Genomic DNA, 17508 nt, shown 5'->3' with positions numbered 1-17508 from the left:
GCCAGAAAAACGGGGGGTTGCTTAATGGTCTGGGTCACTTCAAGGCTTGGCGTTTTGTTTTGTTGTTTTTAATTAGCCAGAACCTGTGCACAAGACACGAGGGGAGACTAGAGAGTGGCGAGGGGGCGTGGCGAGGAGGAAGGGCAGGCTTGTTTGGGCCTGGAGAGTGCTGCAAGGGAGGAAGAGAGGTGGGGCGCTTCTGGTGGGGGGGTCTCCCCCTTGAGCGTCAGCTTGGGTGCTCCCAGTCTCACCCCGGGGCTTGGGCTTTCACAGCCTGCCGGGGCCAGTCAGGTGCAGCTCCGGGACGTTCCCCCCACAGCAGCCGCCCCCCCAGCTCATGTGCTGACCCCACATGAGACCCTACAGAGCCCCTTCTTCGTGCTGGGGCAGCTGAAAGCCTCAGAAGAAAGAGCAGGAGCCAGGTGGGCTGAGGGCGCAGTGACTAATTTAGCCCGAGGGCAATGAAGTGGCTTCTAGAGAAGATGTCCTGAGCCAGGTCTTGAGGGTGAGTCAGTGAGTCAGTGCTTATGCTGCAAAGAGACTTGAGACAGTCCACAGCCTGTGCAAAGCTGCTCGAGACTTCTGGCGGCTGAGGGGAAGAAGGACCCGCACAGGCCTGCCCTCGGCCCTCCCAGTGTTTCCCCCCATCTCCACCGTGCCTCGGGCTGCTCTGTGGCCACCTCCCAGGTCTCCCAGCTACAGGCACTCCCCTTTCCAGTCTGGCCTGTCAGACCGATCCTCCTCCTATTGAAACACACCTTCAAAGGCCACCTCTGCCCCACAGCCGCCTGGGCGAGCCCACACACCCCTTTTCCCAGCTTCTCCTCGACATGGCTCTCCTTGCAGGCCTGCCCAGCTACCCTCTGCACACAGCTGGGTGTCTGGCCCTTCTTTCCTTCACCCATCACATCCAGGTCGAAGTAGTGCCAGCCCACCCTGAGCGGCGCTGGCTGCGTCACCGTGACTGTTCTCAGCGCCCACCTCTCCGAGAGGCCCCAGGCAGTAGGACTGTTATTATTATCTTCCATCTTCCCAGATAGGCAAACCGAGGCAGGTGCGTCAGGAAAGCTCTCAGGGTCAACACGGCAGGAAGGCTGTGGAGCTGGTATTCAAACCCGGGGCCCTGACTGCGGTGTCCCCGCCCGTGACCTCTGCAGCAGGTGTCCAGCCCCTTCTTGGCTCCCGTGGTGGTGACTGCCTGGACCACATCCGCCACTCGGTGTTGGAGGCACTCTGCGGGTGCCGGGGGCGAGGGGGGGGGGTGGCGGGGGGACTGGGCCTGACCTCCTCTTCACCTAAGCATGAGTGCTCTGTAGACCCTGTCAGCTGATTCACCCACGAGGGCAGTGCCAGGGTTGAGGGTTGACTCGTGTGGGAGGAGGGAGAAGATGAGCAGCGGGGGCCCTGATGTGCCTGATGGCTGTGTATCTCCAGCTGCAGACTGAGGCCCCAGAAGCAGGCACAGGCACTTGCACAGCATCTGATACCGGTACGAGATAAAGATGCAACATCCCCAAGCCTTGCACTTTCAGGAGAGTCTTGGGGTCAAACTGTCCTGTTGGGCCTAGAATTCTGGGACTATTTCAGAAACAGCAGGGTTTTGGCCCCGGGCCCAAGTGTGCTGTAGGTAAGATACAGCCCTCATCAAAACTTGGTCCATCCCTCATAAAATTCAGGGCAGAGGGAGACAGATACAGAGTACCTGGAAGGAAGTAAATATTTGGCATAACAGACAGAGAGAAGCGGGGCTACAGACGGAAGGGGCAGTGGGCACAGGCCTGAAGGAGGCCGGCTGCTTTCCTGGGGAAGCACAGCCCAGGCAGCGGGAGGTCCTAGGACAGAGGCACGGAGCAGGCAAAGGTCTCTAAGTTTGGAGAAGTGACAGGCCAGTGTGGCTGGAGGGTGGAGTGATGGTGGAGTAGTAGGAGTTGAGGTCAGCTGAAGGCACTGCACTGGATTTGCTTTAGTCCTGGGTGACGGAAAGGAGGCGCGGGCATTCCCTTCCTCCCTCTCCAGCCAACCGCAGGAGCCCCATAGACCTTATCCACTGATTCAGGGGCACAGGCCACCCACTGCACCCTTCAGGCTGCGGTGGTTTTCTGACTTTAATACCAAAATCTCTGCAAGATTTTGATAATGAAAGAAATGTCTGACTTAAACAAATTTTTTTTAAAGCTTTACTTATGCATACAGAGCTGGGGTACAGGCCAGAGGTGCAGGAGAGGTGAGAAGATTCACCAGAGACAGAGTGGGGAACAGGACAGGCCGACTGAAGAAGTGCACTGCTGAGGGGAGCAGCGGGCGGGCCAGGAGAGGTCTGCCGCGCCATGTGGGTCAGCTCCAGGGCGGGGATCGAACTCACACTGAAGCTGTGTGGCTAGCTTGCAGTGCTGCGCTTGAACCAGCTGTGCCAGCAGGAAGGGCCCATGACTTAACAGATGTTTTATATGTTTAAAATGTCTAATAGAAAATGTATTCGGGCTGCTGTATTGAGAATAGACTTTCGAGGATGGAAAGGAAGGAGGCAATCAGAGTAATCCTGGTAAAAGGGAGGGGTGGTTTGACCTGGGAAGGTCAATGTGTAGGTGATGAGAAGTGGTTGGAATTGAGGTGTACCCCAGCCAGTGAGTTGTGAGAGAAGGGAGACAAGGAGCGCCCCGTGATCTGTGGGACTGGTGGGATACAGAAGCTCTTTATTGGGATAAGGCAAAGACACAGGTAGAACAGGTTTGGACAGAAATTGCGAATTTGTTTCTTATCCCAGGCCACTTCTTGCAACACCTCTTGCAAACAGCTTTTGTCAAGCTGTGTCTTCTGGTTTGGATTTTGGAAAGCCTGAGCTTCCAGTGGCCAGAATCAAGAGGGATGTGGGTTTGCATCTTCTGGGGAAAAACTGGCTGCTGTTTGTTCCTTCATTCACTCGATAAATATTTATTAAATGTGTCACGTACCAAGTGCCGTGCTGAGCTCTGGGGACCTGGCGGAGAACGTAACTGCCCTCACGGAGCTTAGGTTCTAGTGAGAGAGAAGGCAGCAGGTGATAGTAATAAACACCATCAATAAGTAAATTCCGTAGTGTGTTAAACAGTGATGGATGATTTGAAACACAGGCTGAGAGGACGGGCGTAAGCGGGTGGTGTGGGAGGCTGCAGGCAGGCCTCACTGAGCAGAGGCGAGGAGGGTGGGGGACTGTGTAGTGTGGGCAGACGGCCTGGTCAGGGCGCAGGCTCCAGGGAGCAGTGGTAGCCCCCTGAGGCCTCAGAGACCCTTAAAATCCTGGCCTTCTCCCTGGGCAAGCAGGAGCTGCTGCCAGGGCCGGAACATAGGAGTGACCAGCTGGGTGGACAGTTGCCTCACTTGCTGGGCAGACTGACAAGGCCATTAGGGGGCCTGTCTTCTTGGGTGATTATTTGCTTCTTGTCTGGAGGTGTCTGTCCTAATGGGCTAAGTGCTTGCAGAGACCACTGCCAGCAGGGGACTAGGTGGGGAGATGTGCTGGTCAAGCCCTGGCCCTGCGGGAGCCCACGTGACCCAAATAAGCTCCCATCTGGGTCAGGGGCTGTCTGCCAGAGTGGGGCTGGCTGGGGCTGCAGAGCTGGAAACAAAATAAGCCATCAGAAAGCAGATTGCGGAGCAGCAGCTGGCTGCACTGTGCTGAGCTGAGTGAAGCTGTTTCAGGGGTGAGAGGGAAAACATGGGCGCTAGTGAGCGGCTGTGGTGCTCGGCCCTGCCCTGCCCAGCTCCTAGAAGGGAGGGTCCCGCTGGGGTGAGGCCAGCCTGAGGGCCGCTTCTGGGGGCGTGGGCTGCAGAGCCTGGCTGGTGCTTGCACAGCTGTGAGCTCCGAGCAGGCAGGGCTGTTTTGGAAACTCTTCCCAGACTTGCAAGGCCTAAGCAAAGCGCTACAGCTATGATTTTGGTGAAGCTCCAGAGAATATTTCTCTGCACCCAAAACCTCTGTGTGTGTGTGTGTGTCCGTGTCCCTACATGCTCTTGTCCCCTTCTAAAGGGGTCAGACACTAGGCCAAGAAACCCTGGTCCCCTCCCAGGAGCCACAGCCCGGGGCCTGACTCTCCCCGCAGCCCAGCTGCTCTGTGGGCTGTCTAAGCCCTCTGGCGACTGAGGTGCTGAGCAGGTGTTTAAGGGTGAATCAGGGGGAGGAGGCCAGGTGTGCCGAGCAGGGCTGGGCCTTTGTGCCCTAGCCCTTCGGCCACCTTGCACCTGCTACATCTGAAGAGACTGTGCTTCTGTGAACTCCCAGCGCTGCTCCTTCGTTCCACACCGTCCCCTCCCCAGGGTTGCATGGAGCTTCTGAAGGGCCAACAGCTCAGCACCCACCTGCCTGCTGCCTCTGCAGCAAGCTAGGTCCAAGGCTGCTGGGGCTTTGCAGCCAACCAGGTGCAAGACCTGGACTAGGAGGAGCGCCATGCTGCGGTCACCTGGACTTATGCAGGCCACACACCTTCCCTGGGGAGCATTGGAGCAGGGGTCACACACTCAGAGCCCACAGGCGGTAGGCAGTCTAGGTAGGGGGGCTGGAAGTTAAGTGGCATGTCAGCTAAATGCAAGGTGTGCACCTTGTGGGGCATCTCCAGTCCAACAAAATTGTGTAAAGACATCTTCGAGACACTCAGAGAGAGCGCAGGTACTAGAGCACATAAGGAATTCCTGGCAACTTGTTGAGCAAGAGAATGATGCTATGATTATGTTTCCTTTTATGTTAGATGCTCTTTATGGGTCAGAAGACATGATATGTGGATTTACTTTAGAAATCTCTAGAAGGGAAAGGGCATTGGGGAGGGGATGACGACAAAACCGGGCAGGCAGAATGATGACTGAGGTCACGGTTCACAGAGACGGGAGGGCGTGGGGTGGGGGAGATCACAGCCTCTCCTCTCAGGTGTCTTTCAAACCCCCATGGCAACAAGTTAAGAGAAGCAGGGAGCCTGGGGTGAGTGGGCCAGCAGGCATGAGCAGCAGCTCAGGGCAGGGGCTTGCCCAGTGGCAGAAGCCCTCTCTTCCAGGCTTGGCGCTTCTAAACCTGAGTGTCCGCTTACTCCAGGGAAGTGGCCTAAGCTCAGGCCAGGGAGCGCTTCCTTCAAGGAGGATTCACCCGTGCGGGGCCCTGTGTGCGAGTGTGTCCCTCCTGCCCTGGGAGAGCCTGTCCCTGCCGTGGTTGGTTGTCCCATGTTATGGAAAGGACCCTCAGATCCTAGCAGCCACACAGCTCGTTAAGTGAGAGGGGTCCCAGGTCTTAGAAAATGGTGGCCTTGGTCCAGAGCACATCCTCCAGCCCGGGTGTCCAGGCCAGAGTCCCCCCAGTGTCTGAGCTGAGCCTGAGTGAGTGACGGCCTCCCTCCCTTCTCTCCCCAGCTGTCCTCTCTCAGCCAGCTCCTCAGCCTCATGAGGCCATCCTCCCTCGGACAGTACCTGGGCTTTGAGGCCTGGCCCACCTACCAGGAGCAACAGCCAAAGGCCAGCGCTGAGCTGGACCACAAGGTGAGCACCCAGCACCTGCCTGCCTCCACCAGGGCAGCAGGGCCTGCAGCACTGGCCATTGTGTGCGCCTCCAGGGCCTGAGGCCGCCAGTCCTGGAACCCTGGGTGAGGGGTGGTGCTCCCCATGTCTGCACTGCCTGTAATTAGTGCCTTGCCTGGGTCCCTCCTAGGGCACAGTGGGGCGCTGTGGGCACAGCCAGCAAGCCCAAGGTCCTGCAGCCCTGCTGGCCGGTTTTGCTACCTCCTGCGTGGTCTGGCGTGACTTTATTAGCCATGGCACCCTGTCAGTCCTCACAGCACAGTTTATGGAGAGGACGCAGGAGCCGAGATGTCGGTGAGGGGTGCAGAGGTGGAAAGGAGCTTGAGAAGTGCCTGTGGCGCCCAGTGTGAGGCAGCCCGTGCTCCAGCGGCAGAGCTGGCTCCAGCCTCCTCTCCTTATTTGTTGTGGTTGTCACTGAGACTGAGTCCTTGGCCTGTCCCCCACTTCTTCCTCATTGACTTTCCAGACAGAATCCGGCTTCCCTGAAAGCCATGCTTTGGTGGGAGTCGGGGCAACAGGGTGCCCCAGAGCCTGCAGGTTGTGGGGTGTAGAAAGCTGAGGCTGGTGACTCCTGAGGTGAAGCCAAGCAAGAGTAGCACTACAGGGCCCTCAGCTTGGGAGTCTCAGCCCAGCTCCCTGAGGGCAGGAGGGGATCTCAGGGAGCCCCTGTATCCTGGGGGCTCAGCGAGAAGAACACAGATAGGCATCTTCCTCATTTAGGAAGATGATAATTCCAGAAGCTCACTTGGAGGTTGGATGTTGATGCTCCAGGAGTCCAACCTTTGGGCATTATTCTGCAAATCAGATAAGTGAAATTAATTACTTAATGAACACAAATGAACCATTAAGAAGATATGATAATCCCCAAGCATTCTGGAACTCTCAGCGAAGGTTATCTTTTGGTTATGCCTAATATTAGCGCATTTACGAGGCCCCTGCCTCCCAGGAGAGCCTGAGCTGTTTACGTGCCTCATGCTCCATTGCCAGCTCTTTCCCAGAAAACTGACACTGGCTCTGGAGGCTGAGGCCCTGTGTTCTGGGGCCTACAGAGGAGGCTGCTGGCCTTTCTGAACAAGGTACAGGTGGGCACACCTGCGGTGGAGCTGGGGGAGGAAGGAGAGTGATGCGGCAGAAAGCAGAGGCTGTGTCTGACCTGGCCAGGTGAGGGGTGCCGGCCAGCCGCCTGGGCCGCTCCTGTGACTGCCTACAGGCTTCTCTTCTGCGCCTTGGTCGCAGGGCCTCTCTGGGAGCAGGTGTCAGCGCCAGTCTGAGAAGAGGGGAGGAAAGTGGACAGATGACTCTCCTCGCCATGTCAAGGGGGCTCTGAAGTGTCCCCCTGCTCAGCTGCCACCTTGGAAATGGTTTGACCTGGAAACTTGGAGGGAGCTGGCATGTGCCACTCCTGCTCTCATAAGCCCCTGAGAGAAAGTGCCCCCGAATGTAGGCTGGTCAGGGATTGCTCCTGGCCAGGGAGGGAGGTTGTGCAGAGCAGAGAAGGGAAGGGGCACTGCAAGAAGGGGAGGAGGTAGCTTGGGGGTCTGCACAGAAGAGCGAGGTGCTCTGTGCCCCCAGCCAGCTACGGTTTTGACTGGGAGGGGTCAGGTGGGGCAGGTGACTCGGCTCCTGAAGCCCAGACCCACTCCCACCTCTGCCGACTGACTCCTCATTAGGGCTGAGCACGTTTCATCTTCAAAGATGAGCGGGCCACTCACTCAGCAGCCAAAAAGAGCACCGGCGTCACCCGCCCTGTTTTACGGGGAGTGGTGGTCTGGACCCAGCTGAGCCTTTCATCCCCAGAGCTCAGAGTCGCCTTTCTCCTGGAGGTGCAGTGAGGCAGCTAAGGCCAGAGTGAGGCCCTTCAGCCTGGAGGAACCGGGACAGCCCTTTCCCAGCCCTGGGGGCTCCCGTCCTGGGCCCCATCTCCCAGACTGCACACTCTTGTCTGGGAGATTTCCTGTGAGCTCTCCTCCAGCCCTGCAGATAAACTTGCCAGGCTCTGCCCGCCCCCCCCCCCCCCACACACACACAGTCTCTCCACCTCCCTCAGCCCAGCCAGGCCTTGGCCCAGGGAGCTCCCCGCCATCTTCCGTCCTGGCCTGCCTTCCCCTGCAGGCTGAGAGCACTGCTCTCTGATAGCCAGGGACCCCTCTCTCCAGCTTGATCCCCTGGCTCTCAGTGTCCCTTTCATTTGTCTCCTCTGTCAGGCCCCTAGCTCAGCATCACACGGCATGTTGGCGCGAGATGAATGAATGAACAAACTCCCCTCTGATCTCTCTTCTTCCCCCCATTCTAGTCATCCACTTTGCTTTCCCCACTCCCCTTTTCTGGAAACCTCCCCTCTGCATGCCCTTGGGCCAGCCTCTGTTTGTCTGCCCCCTTGTCTTATAATGTCCTTGTTTCATGGAGACCACAAGGGTTTATGGCTTGGGCTTCTACTGTTGGAGGCTCTTGACTTCAGAATTATTACCTGCTTATGAAAGAACCAATCACAGCATATTGTTTGTAATTATAAGCTGGTGCATAGCCCAGCCTGGCTGGGAAAGCTAATCGCCAAGTACAACAAAGGAAGCAACGTGTTCCTGCAACAGCTCGACACAGCGGGCTGGGTAGGTTGGTTGTGCAGACCGGAGGCTGGAGGGAGGCTCAGGGTTCCAGCTGAGTCAGAGTCACAAAGCCTCCCTGCAAATCCTGGCAGACCCTGTATGGAATATACGAATGCTACTTCTTAATGAGATGATTAGAATATTTTTTAAAGATTTATTTATTTATGCATATAAGAACTGGGATACAAGCCAGAGATGTGGGGGTAGGCGGATGAGAGGAGTCACCAGAGACAGAGTGGGGAGCAGAACAGGCAGATTGACTGAAGTACTCTGCTGAGGGGAGCAGCGGGTAGGCCAGGAAAGGTCTGCTGTGCCATGTGGGTCAGCTCCCTGCCAGGGATTGAACTCGAGCTGCAGTGGCTGTGGGTAGCTTCACAGTGTTGAGAGTTAGTACTTTTAGCATCATAAAGTGCTTTTGAATAAAGACAAAGGTTGCTTGGCCCCTTGGGGGCCCTGCACTTGTTATTGGGGGCCCTGCACTTGCCTGGTTTGAGTGGGGTCTTCCAGAGAGGTCAGGGTGCCGCTGGAACTCTGGACAGGCCCTGTTGGCTAAGAGGTGGGAAGGCTGTCCTGCAGGAGTATGTTCCATAGTTGGTCTCCAGCTGTTTCCCTTTGACCCGCGGTTACCTATTTCTGCAACAGGCCAGGACCTTCCCAGGCAAGACTGCTTTTTTGGCCACTGTGCAGACCGACTGCATAACTGGACTCAATTTCCTACTATCTCCTCAAAGTGACCAGCTCAGCCTTTCAGCCCAGACTAGGGGTTTCCTGGAGCTTTATATTTCCGTTTAGCTGACTGGTGTAAACTATATCTCGCCAGGTTTTTTCTACTTGCCTCTGTCCAGTCTCAATCTTGGCCCATTCACTTTTACTGAGATTTCTGATCTTTTGGTTTTGTTAGATCTGAAAATCGGACATGTTCCTGTTTACTACGCTCTTCAGTCCTTTCTTGTTTCTCCCAAGGCTTTTGCTATGTGGATGTGATAGGGATGGAATTTCTTAGTTCTGTTGTCTTTTTTTCCCCTAGGAACTTCGAAGTGATACAGAACCAGGATCTTTTAACCCTCGTTGGGTTAACTTTGGGAACTTTGAGGAAGTTAACTCTCTCATTGTCTAGGCAGGAAAATAAAGTCCAGAAAGGGAAACCCCAGGCTGGGGCTGAGTGGAGGTACCAGGGCCCTGTCTCATCATCTGCTGCCTGGGCACAACCTCCTCCCTGGCCCTGTTCGTGGGGGGACAGCCAGGGACAGACAGCCAGGGGCCCTGAGGGTGCTGGATTCAAGATGGTTCTGGGTCGGCTCGCTGCAGGAGGCCACAGAACCGTGCCAGTTGCAGGTGACTGCAGCCGCTTTACCATCCACGCAGCCCACACGGTCTCTGTGCCTTGTTTATCGGAGAAACATTTGCAAAGACTCAGGGTTACCTGCATGCGTGTGCCCTGAGTCTGAATGCTCAGTGGGCTGGGGATCTCTGCCCTGCTGCCAGATTCATTTGAGTTCACTCCTGGGGTCTCTGCACATCTCTTTCAGAAGACGTGTGTGTGGTGTGTTTGTGTGCAGGAGTGCATCCTTGTGTATCTTTGTGGTGTGCTCACGGCTAATAGGATTGACAAACAAGTTTTGCCGCTTTTGCGCCTGCCTCTGCAACTGTAGCTCACCTGCCTGCCCTGTGTGGGGTGACCCCGCCAAGGCTGCCTTGACCGACTGGGGTGTGGTTTGGAAGGCTGTGAGGGAGAGACAGGGAGGGTGCCACTGCCTCTGGCATGCTGTGCGCTCTCCTGCTGGCACCCAGCACCAGCAAGAGGACGCTGCTCTCCCCCATGTCACCCAGAGGACAGGCAGAGCCAGAGCTCCCACCCTCCTCCCCACACCCTGCGCCTTCTCACTGCTCGCGTCCACCCTCCCCTGCCTGCCCCTCACTGCACTTCAGGAACTGACACTGGACTGGCGACACAGGGCTGGCGACACTGGTCAGGCTAAGTTGGGAGGGCTAGGAGGAAACAGATTGGCTTTGAGGAACGGAAAATGGATATTCAGGACTCCTGAGTTCCTTCCTGGCTAGTTTGCACGCTGGTTGGTCTGTACTTCCCAAATGCAAATCGTCTTTTGAAATAAATCTCAAAGAGGAAGCTGCAGGAAGCTGACCCTAGGAGGTACCAGTACATGGAGCACGTCACGTCCACCTAAGTGGTCACTGAGCCTCTTCAGAATGGCACTTCCAGGTCCCGAAGGGGGCCCAGGGCCCAGGTCCACCCAGCTGGCACTTCCAGGTCCCAAAGGGCGCCCAGGGCCAGGTCCCCAAAATTCTGACCTCTTGACAGTTAAGCTGCCAAGTGGGCAGGCTCGGATTCTTCAGGCAGCTTTGGCTCAAGTCCTGCCAGCTATAGGCATCAGCAGCCTGGACCTGCTCTCTGCCCTGCCGCACCCCAGACTTGGCCAGCCTGAGGAGGGGTCCCTCCCTAGGGGAAGCTCCTGCCCCTCCCCCCATGCAGGATGATTCACCTGCTGCTGGCCTGCATCCCACATTGGTCTCTTCATCCTTCCAGTTCTCCTGGACAACTCTGGGGTAGTCTCCCCATCCTTACTCGGGAAAAAGCAGCCCTTAGTGCCTGCCACATCCCATTCGCCCTGCCCTCCAAGGCCCCTGTCAGTTGGCCTGACTTCACCAGGTGGCTTCACCCCTGCGAATCAAACCCCATCTCTTGCTTGCAGGCTGTGGAATCTTGGGCTGGCCAGTGTCGCCAGCCCTGTGGGGGATGGTTGTCCTGAAGTGCAGGGGGAGGGGAGGAAGATAGGGCATGGCAGGTGAGGAGGCAGAGAATGCGGAGAGGGAGAGGAGCTTCCATCACAGCCTGTGTCTTTGCTCCTGCCGTTCCTCCTCCAGGCACTGCGCTCTGTCTCTCCTGCCCCTGGACTCCCGTGGTCACTACTGTGTGTCCACTCAGCCTGTGCTCGCCCACACGATGTTCCACACGCTTAAACAGGCTCGCCTTTGAGGGCCAGGTCCAGCGTCCAGCTCAGCCACACCTCACGTGGCGCCCGTGGAAATGCCTGTCCTGGTGTGGGGCCGCCTGTGACGGGTCTCCCACCCTCCTCCCCACCCCGGCCCTGCGCCCAGCCCAACCCACCTGCCTCCTCTCCTTCCACCTGAGCCAGCCTGGAGTGCGGGTGGAAGAGCAGTGCCTTCTAAGCACTGTGTCTAAGCAGCTCTGGCTTCCCGGGCAGGGTACGAAAGGAGGGTAGTGGCCAGGGAGCAGATGGAAGGCTCCTCTCCCTCTCCTCTTCTCACCTGCCATGCCCTATGTTCCGCCCCTCCCCCTGCACTTCAGGACAACCATGCCCCACAGGGCTGGCGACACTGGCCAGCCCAAGATTCCGCAGCCTACAAGCAAGAGATGGGGTTTGATCGCAGGGGTGAAGCCACCTGGTGAAGTCAGGCCAACTGACAGGGGCCTTGGAGGGCAGGGCGAATGCCCTCTTCTTCTCTTCTTTCCCTTCTCCTCCGTCTCTGCCAGGACTCTGCAGTGACAAATGCAAACACATACCCTGACCAGCCCTGGGCCAGTTCCCTAGGCTCAGCCGGACCCCGACTGGTGCTGTGAAGCCACCACCTTCTCCAAGTCTCCCAATTCTGCCCTTGGGTCGTATGTGAGAACTCCAGGCTGTTCCCTTCCCTCAGCAACCCTGCCTGGGGGAAAGAAAGGATGTCTGTCTTAGAAGCCTAAGCAGAGGCTCAGAGTTGAGTCTTGTTGACAAAACTTGGGGCATGTGCTCATCCCTGTCAATCTCTCTCAAGTGCATGCACGCACACAGATACACACTGTGATAACACATGTGTCTGTATGTATATTTGCAGGTGTGTGTATGTGTGTGTGTGTGTGTGTGCAAACATGTACAGTCAGGCATACAGTGAGAGGTGGGCTCAGGTGGACTGTCCTCCCAAGGCGTCAAGGTGAAGCCACTTGTCCTGGGGGGAAGGTATAGGGCACCAGGACATTCTGGCTGAGGAGCAGGATGCTGAGTGCCCGGGAAACTGTCTGTGGCATGACCCTGCACGCTGATAACCCGTAGGGAGTGTAAGGAGGGCAGTACTTCCCAGCCTTGGCTGTGCCAGCAAATCAGGAGAGTACTCAGTGAGTGAGAAAGATAAGAAAGTGAAGGGACAAAGCCATTACTTTTGAGGAATTGACTGGAGGAAGCCACCACTCTGGAAGCCTCTCTGGCCCTGAGGATACTCCCCTGCCAATGCCTGACTGGTGTCAGTCTCTGAAACCACATGCACCCACATGCTGAGGCCCCCAACACACACACACCCACTTGTGAATTCCCACACATATGCACAGAGAACCTTGTCCCTCTCTGGGCTACCAACAGAGCTGGGTTTCCGCTCCAGATATCCCAGCAGTCAAGGTCTCTAGGCCCAGTTGAAGGAGCAGCTGTCTCCCCAACCCCCATGGCCAGCAGGAAGCCAGAGAGGAAGGGTGGGCTGGGTGGGAGTACTGTACCAAGGGTTTGCTACAGCCCTTCGGTTCCTGCCACCAGCAGCCATCGGAATGGGTCAGATGCTCTGCGATAACCCCCCTGCAGCAGAACCACAGGAACAAAAAGCCCTCAGCCTTCCTGCTTTTGTCCCAATTCTATCTCTTCCCACCCGGGACCCACTGCGCCACAGCTCCTAGTTCCCACCCTGTGCTCAGTATTGGGGACCACGGCTGCTCAGGGCTGAATCTTAGTGAGGAGCAGAGTCTGAAAGAGAATTCTACTGCCTCTACGGTCTCTGAACTCACTTTCTTTGGGCAGCTGGAAGTACAGGTCCAGGGCTTGTCTTCTATGGACTGCAAGGAAGTTGACTCTGGGCTGGGCCTCTGAGGTCCTCCAGCAGCCTGGACAGAGGCTCTCCCGCCTTTCCACCCAGCTGGGGGCCGTGAGAGCAGCTCCTTAGGCAGTGCCATTCCCAGCAGCTGAGCCGGAAGGAAGTCGTCTTCCTGTCCAGATGCTGCCAGCCTGTCTCCCATCACCCTCAACTGTCTCATCTAGGCTCCATGTTTAGGGCTCCACCCACCTCATCCCCAAATAGGCCCTTTCATTTACGGAATTAAGTGTCCGGCCTTGCAACCCCCCGGGGTGAGTCCGTCAGGCTGGCCTGTGACGTCTGTTCTCTGGCCTCTCTGCCCCGGGCCCTCAGGGACCCTGGACTAGGAAGGGGTGTTGTGTCACCGCCTCATTTCCGAGTGATTGGCCGTGCATCCTCATCATTTCCTTCTCACTAGGACGTGTGACCAATGACCTTCCTGGTCAGAGACACTTCCAAAGTCAGTTCTTCTTTTAGCACAGTCCTTTAAAAGCCAGCCTGTACTTGCTGAAATGGTGCCTGCCCAAGATCAGGCAGGGAGGATAACCTTCTAGCAAAAGTGGCCAGGCAGGGGGAGCGGAGGAAGCAGTTCGTTCATGGGGGCAGGGAAGAAGTGGCATCCTAGAGATGGCATCAGGGTGCACGCTCCAGCATGGGCCTACAAAAATGCACCTGCTCTCATATTATGTTCTAGTGGACACACGTCAGGTGAGCTGTGGCTCTCTCACCAGGCTGAGTCTTGGCCCGAAGCAGGCAAGTGGCCTGAGCTCAGGATTATTACTCATTGTTAATTATTGTTGTTTATTATTATTTGCTTAACCTGGGATGGAAGGCCTAGGCCATGTCCTTGGGCCCAGTCATGGGGCCCCACTCCCTCCTCAGGGAAACAGCTCAGCCTCTCCCTATCCTTCCTCCAGCAGGCCCTTGGGCCCTTGCTGTGGAGTGCAGAAAGGACTTGTCCTCTGTGTTAAATCCCCTGTAGGGACCTCCCTCCATGCACACGTACACAGAGCACTTGTTCAGCTGAAGGCAAGAGTACAGATGTCAGTGTCAGATGTAGCCCTATGGGAGATGGTCATGCAGTCTGGGGCCCTCCCACCCCCCCCACACATACTCTCAGCTTCCACATCTGCTGAAGGTGAGGACCACTGGGTCCTCTCTGTCAGCCCCTCTCTGTGAAATGGTGCTTTCAGTTTAATTTTAATTAAAAAAAGAAAAAGAAAAAGAATTTCTCAGGGCCCAGCTCTTGTTGCATCTGAAATGGCCAAGGTAGACCAGTGCAATTCTAGTGGGTCCTAGACCAGATTGCTTCTAGAGCTGACCATCAGCACGGGGGGGGAGGTACCCCTAAGTGTCTCTGGGGGGGGTACCCCTAAGTGTCTGTGATGGAACAGACCCATAGCAGAAGTAGTTGCCAGGCTGGACTAGATCTGCAGGCCCTTGAGACTGGGTTGACCTAGCAAGATTGTAGCTGAATGCACATTGCTATAGCCCCCATCACCACCACCACAGCCATGCCCCCCAGCCTGAAAGCATGGAAAGGTAAAGCCAAAGGGGTCCTGAGTCCCAGGCTGGGAGACGGGTTCCCATAGATGCTCTGGGTCAGTTTCCTGAGTGTGAACCCAGGGCCTCCCACTCCCACCCCTGGCCCCAGCAACTTGGCTGAGAAAACCAAGTCTCGGGCAGTCAGGATCCTCCCAGCAGGTGTTCTGGGTCAGCCTGAGCTGTCCCTCCCCAACCGTCCCCTCCCTCTACCCCAGCCAAACCCCACAGCAGCTGCCCCACAGCCTGGCTGGACCTGCTCCCACAGGATCCTCCTGCCAGTGACAGGATCTGCCATCCCCACCCTGCCTGGCAGCTTCCAGGGAAAGGGCTTGGTTCGAAGACTTGCCTGGGGTAAGCCTGGATCCTTGGTCATGACCCCAGTGGGAGAAATCATAATGTACTAGGGAGAAGGGGCTTCCTGGGAGATCCTCTCCCTCCTCCTTTCTGCCCATTTTTGGCATAAATAATCCAGGCCACTGCCTGCTCCCTTGGCGTTCGCTAGAGGGGAATTTTCTAAAGGACGAAGTTCTTGGGAAATATCCACCCTACTCTGCCTTTTGTTTTAGGACAAAAGTGCTCAAAGGGATCCTGCCCTTGGCTGGTAATGCCTGGGGCCAGAACTGAACCAGAAACAAGGAGACACTGACCTTCCCCTCCCCCCGAAGGGCAGTTAAGAGTCCGTAGGCTGTCTCCTATCTCTCTCCTCAGTAGTCCTTCCCCTGGGGGAGGGCAGGGCAGGGCAGACTTTAAGACTCTAGAGCCAGGGTAAAGGCGTCCTGCATAGAATTTCTCAGAAAAGTTAGCCTGCCAGACTGGAGGCAAGATCCAGAAATGGAGGCTGCAGACCTTGCTGGCAGAAGCAGCAGGGGACAGTTCCGTCATGTCAGCACTGGGTCCAGGCACGTCCTGTGCTCTCTGCCTCTCCCCACGCTGTTGACTGGGGTTTCCCAGCCTCCGCTCTCCCCCACCCCAGCGGGGAAGGCTGTTGAGGGCCCCGCAGCCTGGGCAAGTGTACCCACCTCTCAAGCATCTCTAAACCTCAATCTCACTTACCCCTCCCCCATGTCTGCCCGACGGGGGGCAGCTCCAGCTAGTGGAAGAACCACCCTGCCTGGCACTTCCAGCTGTGGAGGAAATGGGAGCATGCAGGGGGCTTCAGCTTCTGCCACACAGCTCCTTGGCCTCGCAGGCCTCCCTTCCCTGGGCCTTGAGAGGGAAGACAGAGCCCTGTGTGACGCAGTGCCAGCGGGACAGGACCGGGCTTGCCGAGTTCAGGGCTTGGTCACGGCGCGACTTGGAGCAGGAAGCCCGCTCTCACACCTGGCTGTTTACTTGAGTCCTGCCGGGAACAGCCCGCTGGCTCGCAGCACCCCTGCCCTCATTCCTGGGTGCTGCTGGTCCCTGGCTGCAGAACTTGCAGAGAAGGTGGGCTCATCCCCCTCCTCGCTGCTAGTTTCTGCTGTTTGCTTCTCTGATCTTTAAAAAACAGGGTAGGGGCAGGAAGGGGTGGGGGGGCAGTTTCAGCAGAAGTTGTGCAGGTGCCCAGCGCAGGTATCTGTCCCTTTGGACAAAATCTGATGCTCTCTTACCTTCTCCATACTGAGACCTCAGGACTTGGAAAGGGGAGCTGATGGTCTGGAAGCTTCCTGTGACAATGATGTGGCTTTTTCTGCCACCAAAAGTACTGCCCAGGACCCCAGCTTTGGCCAAGACCCAAGTTGTGCCCCAAAGGAGGGGTCTGCACAGCTGCTGTCTGTTGTGCTTTCTGACCACAGTGGAACCTCATTCCCTTAAATTAGACCAAAGTGTTCCTTAAAGGGCCTCCCCTCCCCACACCCACACCCACACCCACAGTTAGGCCCACCTCTGTGGATCACCCTCAAAAGTAGGAAAAATGACATACAGCCTTCCTCCTAGGTCATGGGTAGGGTAACTCCCCTCTCCAGGCTTTGGAAAATCACCTTATAAAATATTGGTTAACAGGGCTTTTCTCCAGGACTTCCGTTTCATTCTTGCTATTCCCCATTTGTTCCCCCCCAAAGCAAACATGCTCACACTCCCAAAACAAGCGTGCGCGCGCGCACACACACACAGGCACTCAGACTAGTTTTCTGGGGATTTTCCCTCCAGATTCAATTATGGGAATCCGCATAAGAAGAAGTTGTGAAACCCTTGCACATTTTCTCTAGCTGCTTTTTTTCCTACCAGTAAATCCCCACAGCACAGATTTTCCTCCAGGGCATTCTTCAGATCCTAGGCCCACCCTTCCACAGCTCCCTTTTAGGAAGATAAATTCAGCCGGCAGAGTGAAGAGAGAGTGTCTGCTTCCCTCCTCCCCCCAACCCCTCTCCCTCCCTGGGACCAGGATTGGCCTCTGCACACTCCCTGGGTGGCTGAACTCAGAGGGCTCTGATAGTCCCAGGCTTTATGCACATCCTGAGGCCTCCGAACAGTAGACCTCCCCCTGAGCCTGGGGTCATTACTAGTGAAAGGTTCTGAGAGGAGCCTTCCCCACCTCACCCCACTCCGGGGCCATGACACCCACCCCCTACAGACAGCCCATGCAGGTTCATGCTGGCACCTCCTGCCATCTCCCAGTCAGTTTAGTCAATGCCCTCTCAAAGAGAGCCCTGGGTCACATGGGGTTTTCTGCTGTTTTGCAACATCACGTCCCTCCCTCTTGTCCCATACCTATCCCCCAACCCAGTTAGGCTCAATGATAATTGGCAATGGCCTGTTTAAAATTAATTTTAAGTATTCTGAGTAAAGTACATATGCTATGGGGGGGGGGTGGATCTTAAATGGCCAAAAAAAAAAAAAAGTCCCATAATCCTTTCTTCTAGAGAGTCACATTTTCACACTGCTGTATTTGCTGTATTCCATCCCAACCCAGTCTATTGCCACCTTCTCTCAGGAGACCATGGGCTGTACCCCCACCCCCAACCCAGCCACCTAACTGTTCAGTCCCTCTGCT

The 17508-nt window shown here is 56.4% G+C and overlaps 1 protein-coding gene across 1 annotated transcript in view; it reads left to right on the top strand.

The window, feature by feature from the left end:
• The window catches only part of FAM178B (family with sequence similarity 178, member B), a 79095-nt gene that overhangs the window by 57795 nt on the left and 3792 nt on the right, over positions 1–17508 (top strand). The window contains exon 14 of the mRNA XM_012727404.1: positions 5371–5496. Within this exon, the coding sequence (XP_012582858.1) occupies positions 5371–5496 (126 nt within the window). The remainder of the gene's footprint in view (positions 1–5370; positions 5497–17508) is intronic.

This window comes from Condylura cristata, unplaced genomic scaffold (genome assembly GCF_000260355.1).
Source record: "Condylura cristata isolate star-nosed mole 26May11 unplaced genomic scaffold, ConCri1.0 scaffold00020, whole genome shotgun sequence".
Lineage (NCBI taxonomy): Eukaryota > Metazoa > Chordata > Mammalia > Eulipotyphla > Talpidae > Condylura > Condylura cristata.
Note: the sequence above shows the minus strand (reverse complement) of the source record. Positions and strands in the feature narration are given on the sequence as shown.